The 12410-nt window shown below is 38.7% G+C and overlaps 1 protein-coding gene across 1 annotated transcript in view; it reads right to left on the reverse strand.

Moving 5' to 3' along the window:
* The window catches only part of LOC119903844 (dynein heavy chain 7, axonemal-like), a 77523-nt gene that overhangs the window by 55519 nt on the left and 9594 nt on the right, over positions 1-12410 (reverse strand). The window contains 6 exon segments of the mRNA XM_038720092.1: positions 382-522; positions 731-929; positions 2877-3070; positions 8822-9008; positions 10016-10383; positions 10517-10657. Of these exon segments, the coding sequence (XP_038576020.1) occupies positions 382-522; positions 731-929; positions 2877-3070; positions 8822-9008; positions 10016-10383; positions 10517-10657 (1230 nt within the window).

Below are 12410 nucleotides of genomic sequence, written 5' to 3' on the forward strand. Positions count from 1 at the left end.
TTTGTCATACAGTTTATATTTATTTATGTCTGATATGCCATACTTCACAGCATATGTTGCCATGGTTACAACTGTGATACAGACATGCAACTTCAGAGCATACTGTAGATGATGAGTTTCAGAAAAGAAATATTAAGTCTGTTACCTAATAAAAACAGATGTTTTATGATTTGGATGACTTGGACCAAAATTAAAAAAAAATAGTGCATGTAGTGGACAGGCTTCAAACTCCTCTAGCAGTAAGTGTTGTTTAACAACATTTTTCAAAGATAGTGAGGGATTTATCAGATGATCAGCTCTGTGACTCAAACGTAATTACGGTACAGGATGACAAAGATATATATATAATGCATGTAAAAAATACAATAAACAGTTGATCACCTTCTGTCCTGATTTAATGGCTTCATGAATATCCTTTGTCCAGTAGACCTGTGAGACACAGAGCACGGTCTGGCCTGGCCAAGCACGCACCCAGTTGATCCTCAACTCATTGGGGTACGCCTTGATTGCCTCCCCAATTACCTAAAATGGACCACAAGGGGGACAGAGGTTTTAACTCTATGGGACCTGTATCATGGAAGATACTAGAAAGCAAAGAATATGCAGGCTCAATTTTGGTGTCAACCATTGAGTCAAGTGGTTAAAATGGTATTTGAACCTCATAAGAACAGAAAAAAATTGTGTAGCTAGTGAAGCTTAAAAAGTAGAGCACCAACAATCCACACAACACCTTATGCAGAGAGGCAGTCATGCCATTCTCCAGTTCCAGAAGCCACTTTTCCACCTGGCCCCTGGCTTTGGAGGTGGAAATGATATCCAGCAGCTGCACCATTTCACTCTCACTGCTCTTTATGTGGGTGATGTCCAGCACATCAGTGAACACCACACTAGCAATGCCTTCAAAGCACTTCTTCAGATGTGGCTGCACCCTGGAAGAGAGTAAGGCATGAAAATTGAAGACTTGACTACAGCTGTTGCTGTTGAGTTGTTTATAGTCATTTTTACTGCACAAACAGCCAAACAAGGAGCACATTTTCTGTATTTGTCTGGATCAATATCACCCAGACAAATGCTGGTTATGCTGTGCTATGCTGCATACTTAAGACCTGTATTTGTAGAATTGAAAAATGTATTATTTTAGTCTATCATAGTTTGAAAGATGCCACAAAAACATAAGAATCTACATAAAGGGGCTTTTAATGGCTATAGGTAAACGCTAGAGAGAGGGTGGTTTATTAATCCATATTTACACTGACTGAGTGTGCATGCTGTTGTTTTGCAGATAATTATTTTAAAATTTGCATTTATTATATAAAAGAGTAATGATGCACTCCGTTTGAACACCTGTCCCCCTCCTGTGAAATTTTGAAAAATTGAAGACTGCAGACATGAAGCATGAGAAGAAGTGTGTCTCAGAGCTACAACACATTTTTACTGTTCCCAGTCCCAGTCTTCCTGTTTAAATAAAAAATCAGGTTCCATGTTGTAGGACAATTGCCCTTGAGATAGACAACTACAGCAGTGGATACACTACAGCATATGTGCTCAAATGATGATGATTGCCCCTATTATATTTTATCTCTACATAGTACAAAACAGTGGTTTACAACTACAAAGGGGAGAAAAGCAGAGAGTTGAGATTATTTTGGCAAAAACTATTTCCAAGGTCACTCACTCATGAATTAGAATGTTCTCACAAATATGTTTTAGCGTGGAGACACTCTCCGTGGAGAGTCAAGAATAACTGAATCACTTAGGGTTGCTCACTGACTGACTGACTCTTTTACATTCTGAACAAGACTTTTTGTAACATTTAAGGACTGAATTTGTCAGAACATGCGTCAGAGTTTAGCTGTGAAACCCGTCCTTGTCTTTGGTACTCAGAAATGTAATGTAACTTAAGTGCAATGTTTGCTGATGTCACTCTTATTGTTGCTACTTTTCTTGAATGTGAGTCAGAAAACAAAGTATTTTTCTTCTTTTTTTACACTGCTTCATACCTCTATGTTGCAATAGGAACATAGGAACACATATTCCAATGATAAAAAAGTGGATACCTCGTTTTCTCTATATCCTTGAAATAAAAGCAAGCCCTTTTGTCAGTCTAGCACTGCATTCAGTAAGCAGTGACTCAATATCTCGAAAAATAAAACTAGTACTTTCCCATCATTACACTGCCCTCCCCGCTCTACCAACACCTCCACTACTGCAGAAATCCCTTCTTTACAGAAGAGCTCGTGATTGTGTGCATCTGTACTGATGGGATGACAATTCCCACAAGTCAAAGAGAAAATAGAGGGATAGTGAAGTGGAAGCTAGAAGAGAAGTAGAAATGGCAGGATGAGCGTAAGAGGCTAGAACATATTTTGTCTGGAATCACATTCATTATTTAACAAACGCCCTGGGTGAAATAAGACAAGGGTTGGTTATCAGTAAGTACTTGGCTTCTGGGGAAACCACTTCAGAGGTTGAGTAGGCATTGCAGTTAGCTGAATATTTTCAAGCTCTAACATTAGTTTCTCAAAGACATCAACTCTTTCTAATTGTTTTCTATTCCGTTTTCAAGATTTGCTTCTTTCACATGCTGAATCTCTGTTTGGAGTCTTTTTTGATGGAAAATGGTCTGTGGTTTCATCATTTTCTTAGCTCCATACATACTGTGGCTCGGAAGCTGGTTTAGGTTTAACTATATTAATCATTGTGTATATACTGTATATAATTTTGACTAGTTGCTGGGTATCATTCACTGAACTCCCAGAGAGTGAGCTACTGATGGACAGTCAAGTATATTGCTCATCATGACCACTAGGGATTGTCCAACAATAACATCAGTGCTATTCACAGTAATCAGGGATAATGATTAATATCATGTTTACCTCGTGGGGTCTTTGGTCTCAGAGAGGATTTCCAGCAACTCCTCATTGGACAGGAAGAAGAACCGTGGGAAATAGAGACGCTTCTTCTCCAGGTAGTTATTAAGACCTTTGAGGATCATCTCCAGAAGCTCATTGGACGTTTTTAGCCTCTCTAGCATTTTGTCGATCACTATCACTGCCAGCACGTGCTTGTCCTAACAAAACAGGAGAGAATAGTGTTTAAAGCAATATACACTTTGGCTATGTACTTTCATTTTACTTTCAACAATAATTTCTCAGGTTAACTGCTAACTGGGTCATTTTATTATCATCACCAACTCTTATCAACACATCCAGTAGTTAGGATATTAATATATTGAGGACACATACATGGACAAGCTTTACCCTTTGGATAATTTCAGGCCCACGCCAGATGAATTTCAATCCCTTGTCTCTAGTTTGACGGTGGTAAATTGGCACAAATAGCTGATATCTACCTAACTACTACCACCACATAGTTTTCCCTGAGTTTCACATAGTCGCTAATGAAATATCTGTTTCCTTGGCCTCTTTGAACCGAAAAGCTTTTTTTTAATCCAATAAATGCCTCTATATCTGCATGAAAGCTGCAATTTTATCACATTCTTTCCCAGTCAAGTGACACAACCCTCTACAAAGCGGCCTATATGTAAGGAACAAGTGTCTCCTCCAATTATATATAACTTTAATTCCTAGGCATCAGGACAGTTTAAAGTGCTGGCAATACACTGCAGCTCTCAGTAAATCAAGGAAAAAATATGACAGGAAGATGGTTTGTTGTGCTCATATTTTTCCAGCAGTGCAGTGTTGTCACTGCTGCCTTGAAGGTAACATTAAAACACTGCAGTACCTTCCTTTAGCAACATCCAGACTGTGTTCCACAGTGAGGCCCACTTGTCACTCAGCACCATGAAAAATATCTATGAATGGACAGTAACACAGATTTCACCTGAGGCCTGTCTAGCACCTATGAAATATTTCAGCTCTGATATCATCCCATCTGTACACTAATTCAATATCCTTTGGAACTGTCTCCCCCAGGAAGTGCCTAAATAAAAAGGCTATCTAATCTTCAAGGTCGGACAATGAATGCCTGAACCTGCGTGCATTGAAAATGCAGTGAAATGAAAAGCGAACAGCCTGATCTCATCCTCTCAGTGGAATAAATAAGAGCTAGTGTGGAGCCAAAGTGAAAAACATGGAATAACATAAGAACATGCCATCGCCGCCTTTTATTTCAAACTATCTTTGTTTTGTTGCTGTTCTGAATGATGCAACACTTGTCAACATGGTTCCTAGCTTTTGCAAATGAAAACAACCTGACAAAATTAAATAGCTGGCCGCCAGAAATTAACTATTGTTTGATGTGAATCAATTTGCCTTAAGGTTGTTTTTGTTTTGTAACTATAGACAACTGAATTATCAAAGAGTCCTCAGATCTTCTGACAACATGAAATGTTCACATGACACCATATCCATAATATGTCGTTACAAAATATATAGCTGTAAATAAACAATAAAAAGACATTACAAATATAGTGCTGCCACATATTTATGTATAGGTTAAAACAAAAAACTGTCACAGCAGATAATCAATATTGCGCAGTGTGTGTAATGCAAACAATTTCACAATCTTACAGATGCACTGGAAAAATCTACAATCAATAGAGGATTTGCACACCTTCTGCTTTGTATCAAGTGAGGGTCACTGTCCTCAACCTCTGTTCCAAACCACAACCACAAAGAGTAGCTAGAGTGGGATAATGATTGTATTTGATCGCGGATGATTTGCTATTGTCTATGATGACTGAAGCAGTGGCTGTTGTTTTCCCCCTCTGGCGTCATTATATAATACCAGTGATAAGCAAATTTAGATTAGATTTGTATTTTTCAACAGTCGATAAAAAAGACTCACTCAAAGGGTAAATCAAATGATAAAGCTTTGACTCTGTTTCAGTGGGTCATACAATTATACTGGCTAAGTATAGCTAAATCTGATTGATTAACTGTGATTCTGTCTTTTCATGGACTTCATCAGACTTTTGATTTCTTTATGAGAACAATGTAATAAGAGGGCTATTTTTATATTCAGTCCGCCAGTGGGAAGCTATTCATGAGCACACTGAAGGGATAACAATGTTCCCATGCACATATTATGTGTGATAATGTGTTTTTTATGCACCAAACAGATGGCTTCAATGGCAGACAGGATCTGTTCACAGCTAATATAGCAGGTTATGCGAAACACCATAACCTAAAGAACTGTTTCGACACACACCACACACATCCAGGACAAAAAAATGTCTTGGATGTTCAAGGCGCATCCTGCAGAGTGAAACATTAACTGATCTATGCTTTTCATGACTATTACTGTATACTGGGTAAATCCAGTCAGTATATTAATAAACAGTATGTCAGTCATCTTCTCCACAAGTTCAGATGGGCAAATGTTTCTCCCCTCCTCGGCTCATTAGAAGGGGCCAGGGTGTGTTGTGCCACAAAGCTGAAAGTAGGTTCATAGAAATAAGTCTTTTAAATTGATTTGGCCCTGTTTTTATCTGCAATTGTGCATGCAATAGTAGATAAATGACACATTAAAGCTGGCAGCAAATAAAAAAGGGGAGGAAAATGAAGTTAAGGTGTGGAGGCTGTAAGGCACTGGAAGATCAGTGGATCTTGAGCGGCTCCCAGTGGTTGATCTGACGTCAACAGCCGGGTAAAAACCCTGATGTGATTTGTGGGTAGGAGAGCTGCACTATAGCCTGTCTTTTTGCTCACACTGTTCTGTTGTACTATGGAGTTGAGATGATTCCAATTTCATGCACTGCTGATCAATGCTATAGACCAGATGAAGGGATGTGTTCTTTGTCAGACTGTATTGCGGTATGAGCCCATTGCGGAGGCGTGTTTTTCCTACAACTGGCCTACATGGTATGGTGAATTAGAATTATTAGCTTTAAACACTGCAAGAAATTGGTGATTACAGATAAAGAGCATAGTGTGAGTCATGATTTAGCGTTCCATAATTATTCATCTCTGAACATTTCTCATAATTAGTTGAAAATATTTAGTAAAAGATGAGAAAGTCAATTTAGTTTCTAAAATCACAGACATATAACTGGGGCTTAGAAGTACGTAACTGTTCATGTCTTGGGGAGCAGCTAGATTTGGGATGCCTAGTATTATCATTTAGGATTACGCCTAGTGATGGCTAACTTACTTGTGCTACTTGCTCTATACAAGTTAGTCACATCCACATTGGTAGTCAGTATGGATTACAACAGTGACAAGCAGAATCATCTGTAATTAAAGGACACAGTTTCTGAACCTAATTTACATTTCCCACATTTTGTACTGCCTTGTAATCATATTCATTCTCTATTCATACTTTGATTTCATGACAGAAACTTTACACTGACAAATCTATTTTTTATTTGCAATCCCAACTGCTGAGAATCCCTTAAATACATAATGATATTTGTATAGCCATGTCTCGCTCCATCGCCTCACTTTGCATTCAAAATAATCCACGCTCTACAACAGGTTATAACTTACCTTTTAGAATTAGCTACATTTTGGATATGTATTAAAAGTTATTCTTAGAGACTATAAAAAGCTAAATAAGTAGAATTCCTCTCCAACCAGTAGGAGCTGCTGGTGCAGCGACAAGATTTATAACCCTTGAACACTGTTATACCTGTACTTCTCATCAGTGTTCTGAAACAGTAAAGCAGGTGTCTGCTTGTTCATTTGGGAAAATGTTTGACAATCATCAGTGCCCTCAAACTACATAATTACCTTTACAAGGAAGAAAATGCCAACATCAAATAGCGTATTTACTTTCTGATTAAATCCACACAGTTGGTAACAATAAAAAATCCTTCCTGACTGTCTAAGCCCATTAAGGTAACCAAGCAGCTGCGTGGGCGCACTAGTAACAAAATACAAATACTCTGCAGCACATCATACACATTAGGGAAATGTGTTGTGACAAAGCCCTTTTTGCGATGCTTAATCATGTATGCACATCAATATTATCTTAACTACATGTTATGTGAAAGTTTTTTCCTGTGTTTGCCTATCAAATACTTCCTCATGACCAGTATTTTAAATCTTGTCTGATATTTCTGTCTTGGATGACTTTGATAAATGAAATCCATTGAATTATACAGTACGTAGTCCCTGTTTATCTGTATATTAAATTGTATCTTTACGAAAACATGGCAGAGAAAATTCTGGCATAATGTATGAGAATGATTTCCCACCTTACATCCTGTACTTACTGAGTTAATTTCATTGAACTCAACAAAAGTTTGATAAGAAAGAAAGAAATGGGCCATATTTTCATGAAACTGGGTGAGCGTAAATGCAAGTGTAAAAGGTACTGTACCAACATTTGTGCCAACATGCTCCATAACACTGTGTACACAACTCACAGTAGACTAGACTGTATGCATGCACATCTGTGCGTGTAGTCTCCCTGTCCCTTGGTGACCTCATTTTCTTTGTGGCTCAGTATAGTCCTGCCCCTTCCAGACAAAATCCATAATTTCTATTTGATGGTGCAGTCAGCCTGGGCTTTCTGGACGACACTGCCTGAAATTGATGTGTCTCATTTCAGGTCCACTGAGGACGCCAATTACCCTTTGGAAACTCTTTGAGGATGCTGGTGCAACACTCACTTGCTATCCTCGTTCTGTTGTTTCTGTCTTGCTCTCTATCTTTTCCTACGGATTCCCTCTTCTCTCTGCAGTGTATTTCCCTGCCTATCTTAATCTAATACTGTTTTCTGCTTCTATGTTTGTTCTTCCCACCTGGATCAGGTTTATACTGTGATACAAGTCAGAGCTGTGTGTTGAATCTGGCCTGATTATAGTAGATAACCTTATATTCTAGATTGCCTGGTTACATACCAGGACTGAGCTGTGTATGTCATACTGTAATTTGGATCTGGATCCTTTTCAGCTTTACCATATGTGCAGCCCCTGAACATTAAAACCAGCTTTCTGCTGACCAGTAAACCTCATCAGGTTTGCAGCATGTCACTATTGCCAACTACTGTTTTTTTTTCATTACATTACTGTAATGTGTGGTGTAGTAACAGACGATCACTATCACTCATGTTAAATAGAAATGATTCAAATGCAGCAACCAGTCTACGGCTCTGTAATTTTTCTTGGGAATGTGCTCCTCTAACAATCCATTCTGTTACTGTTAAAAAGGTTTATATTGAGTTGCTGATGAAGTACATCCTAAATATTCAGATTTAGACCTTATAGTTTGTGTTTATTTAACAACAGTAATTTTATTCATGGGCAACAAGCCATCTCTATAATGGTAGGGTAATGAAGAGAAAAGTACAGGCAAACAGGCACAGGTATAGCCCTGATGTATCACCCACAGCAACCAATCCTATTTTTAGTCAATTAACATTTCCCTTGGTCAAGGGAAGTTTTATTGTTCTGGCCACCACCTACTAACTGGTCTTTAAAGCCAAATTTACAGAATGTCTCCTTTAACTGCAGATGTCTGGCTACACAGAAATTTAGGGTTGAGTTTTTGTTGCTCTATAATAGATGCTTAGATGGGTTACTGTAATAAACTTACTAAAATGTACTTTATTGCAAACCTATTGTCATTTATGACATATCTGTTCTATCTACAGTAGTTCCCCCTACAGTAATGATAGTGATCCTGACTGTAATTAAATGAAATGCTCTGATCTTCGCCTTAGCAAATAGATCATCCCCCAGATTCCTCCTTTTGGATAGTGATAGTCTACTGATCCACCTAACAATAAGCTCCTTTATCTGCGCGTGCCCCTCGACACAGAGATCTTTGTATTAAAGATGGTCTCCCTAATCAGTCCTGCATCCTGCTGCAATAACAAAATCAAACATAATAAAATAAACTTAAATCAAAGTTACCAGGGAAACTTGTTTCATGGTGTCCCTCCAGGTTTTGTCAACAGATATGAAACGGCGTCCTTCTTCAGGCATCTGAGTCATGATGTCCGGGGAACTGAATATGGGCTCCAGGTAAAGCCAAGTGGACTGCACCTTTAACCATTCATCCAGAATCTCTTGGAGGAGCAGCAATTTGCCCTCCCATTCCCTACAGAAGAAAATGAGTACATATAAGTGGGAATACAAAGTTAGGGATGGGGCGGCCACAACTACAGTTCATCAAGTGTATTGTTGAAAACAGGGTCTATATGACCTGTATAAGGAACCATGTTCTAAACCTTAACCTGATTTACAAAAATCATTTTCCACTTTTTGTTGAAGGACCAGAAACTTAAAAATGATCACTGCTTAAAAGTGAAATGGGTTTGGGCATCCTAGAAGTGTATTTATCTTTCATCAGATATCCTCTAATATGTAGTAGTTGGGATTTACTCTATGAGACACGATGTGACAAACTGATTTATTTGTATGATTATAATAATATTAATAATAACCTTCATTTAGAGAGCACTTTTCAAAACAATGTTAGGGATCACCCCCCTTAAAAACAGTAGCTGTTTCAGCATCCCAATGCCCAATATGGCATAATACATTTTAAAAGCTGCAGGGAATCCTGTGTCAAACAGTGCCTGACAGCAACATAATATTGCTATACTCTCATAAATTAAAGAGTTTCATTTGCAGAATTCAGAGGCTGATAAAAACTGAATAGTAATGCATTAATTATACAGTGTGCTCAATTGAAACCATTGTTTTCCAAGTTTCACAAAGAATATTTTAACTACAGTTCTGAGACAGACAAAAAATTCCCGTCTTTAGCTTCAGACAGGTCTTCACAGGTTGTTGTTTCATTATTCTTCGAATTTCATTGCCCTAGCTCAGACCCATTAGGAACAAGATTTAGCAGTGTCACTCACCTCTGCAGAGTGGGAGAGGATAGTGAGGGACTATTTGCCAAGATCTAAGTCAGTAAGATTCTGAGTTATGCAATTAAAACTTACTACACAGCTATTGTCAAAAAGAGCAATGTTGGTTGCTAAATTGATAAGCTAATATTAGGGGTGTGGTTGGTGGGGAACTGTCTGTAGCATGCAATGCACACACTGGTAATGGATTGTAGCTTAACAACAGTGAGCGAATCTTCTTATCTCTTACCGTATCTCCACCTCAAAAGGTTTAATAAAAGGTGAGCCCCTCATGGTTTGTGTCTTCACAATGTGATCGTCCAACAGCATCTGCACTTCATCCACAGATGACAGGATGGAGGTGCCAGTTTCTCGGTAGGCCAGGAGGCTGAACTCCATGTCACCCCACTCACTGGCCATTTTTTCCATGGCTTTCTCCAGGGAGTATTCCTTGCTGGCTGCCTCGCTGATTCCTTCAAAGCTGCTCAGGTGCTGTTCTAGCTGCATGGATAGGAAGTGAGCCACACAGGCCTGGTCATCGGCTGGCTGCAGGGAGATGCCAGCCATCTCCGACATGGCATTCCAGTGGCGGTCACGCAGACCTGGGTTGCATAGTACCTTTGAAGGATTAGTAGTACAAAAAAAGACTTAAATAATCTAGTGTGAATACGTTTGAATTGAAACTATTGTTTATTTCTATTATTAAGTAACTGAAATTAAAGTTTATTACATCTTTCTGTTAGGGTCTTACCTGCATCATAGGAATATGCTCCTTGAAGTCCTCCACCTTAGTCTTCATAGTGGTGGCTATGTGCAGGGCTTTGGGTACATCACTGAAGCCTTTTTCCAGCTTGTACAGAGTGCGCCAGTAGTTACCAACATCCCCTTCTACCTACATGGGTAGGGGTTTGCATTACGAAGACACGGGGAAAAAAATAGAATAACAATAAATGAATTGTCAAGTGAAATGATAGAATAACCAATCACTTCTGTAATTTCACAGAAACTGTTATAGGAACAAACATATGAGTTAGGCATGAACGATTGGAAAAAATATCTAATTGCAATTATTTTGACTGATGTCGCAATTGCGATATGATTAGTCATATTAGGGGAATTACTTTTTTTATGTAATCTAATAAAAAAAAAAACATTTAAATGATTATGGTATCATTTTTTTAACTTATGTCTGTAGAGTATGATGTGATGGCCAGAACATCTCTGCAGTAAAACAATATTTAATTTAAAATGGTATTTTGACACACATTTTGCCTTCAACAAATATTGCACCTCCTGCTTGATTTCGATGGATTGTTCAGCCTTAATATGAGTATTGGCATAAATGGCCATTTTGCTACTTCAATAACTGATATGTGCAACAGTAAGTTATGTTTAGTGGTATGGCTCTGTTCTGGGATCTCCCTGCCCTTCACTTCGCGCCTACAGTTTTGTTATGCAGCCTTTTGCCTTGTAATGACAAATAAGCAACCTTGTACCTTGTATAAGTTAGAGAGTGGCTGCAAAGCCCCCCCAGGGTACAGAACAGGCATCAATAACGTGATTAATCAGAGAGTCTGAAAGCAGGACCTGGGGTGGCGGCAGGTTACAAGGTGCTTGCAGAGGAAGCAGCAAGGGCAGGCAGGCTATAGCAGCTTAGATAAGGCGCTTTGTATGGAATTTGCCAATGAAAGCTAAGAGATGAATCAGCTGTGTTGTCATATGATGTGACTGGCTTTAAGATAGCTGCTATCAGCTAATGTGCTGCAATTGTGAGCTGAAGTTGACTTTGTTGCCTGCCTGAACTAACGCTATGCTTGATTCCTATCACAAAATGGTAAATGAAGTCAGACAGGAAGGAGATGTGAAGTTGTTGGCAGGGCATGTTTAGGTGCTAGGATGCTTGGGGTGGTTGCTAGTGTGCAGTTGCTAAGGAGGTACCAGATGGTTGCTAGGTGGTTGCTACGGTGTCTTACATGGGCACTATGGTGTCTTTAGGAAGAACGGGGTGGCAATACTGTTAATTGTTGTAGTAGAAGCAGCAGAACTGAATATCTATTCCAGGGCCTTAGTTATATAAAGCTGTCTGACTTCATTAGAACTGAAACGTCATTAATCTTTTTAGTTTCACCTGTGGAGTACAGTTACACACTGCACTGTAACTGCAGAGTAACTGTCCCCTGTTTAATGATTTTTTCACTTTATATTCATCCGTTACTTTATCTTACTCCTTATCTATTATCCTATTTATGTGTTTTTTTATATAGCCTTGCGTTTCTTTTACATCTTGTCGTGATGCCTTTTTATGTCTACTATAAAGCTCTTTGAATTACCTTGTTGTTGAAAGACGCTATAAAAAAAACTTGCTTTGCCTGGCGGTTGTCATTCCATGAGAAGCCAAATTGCTGCTATAAAAAAGCTAATGAGAATTGTCTTGCTTTAACACATCAGTATATTCAGAAACAGTCAATCAAACAGTGGGAGCAGGACACTGAGGCAGGGTGAGAGCGTGTGAGACGGTGTGTAACACTGGCACCTTTAAAAAGCCTGAAGCATTACTGTGAATGATACAGAATCTAAAACAAAACATTACCTTCAGATTCCTCTGTTACTGCTGATAATCACAATGTATCAATGGGTACATGCAC

This window comes from Micropterus salmoides, unplaced genomic scaffold, assembly GCF_014851395.1.
Source record: "Micropterus salmoides isolate LMB-PRFRI ecotype aquatic unplaced genomic scaffold, ASM1485139v1 Ms_hic_scaffold_15, whole genome shotgun sequence".
Classification (NCBI taxonomy): domain Eukaryota; kingdom Metazoa; phylum Chordata; class Actinopteri; order Centrarchiformes; family Centrarchidae; genus Micropterus; species Micropterus salmoides.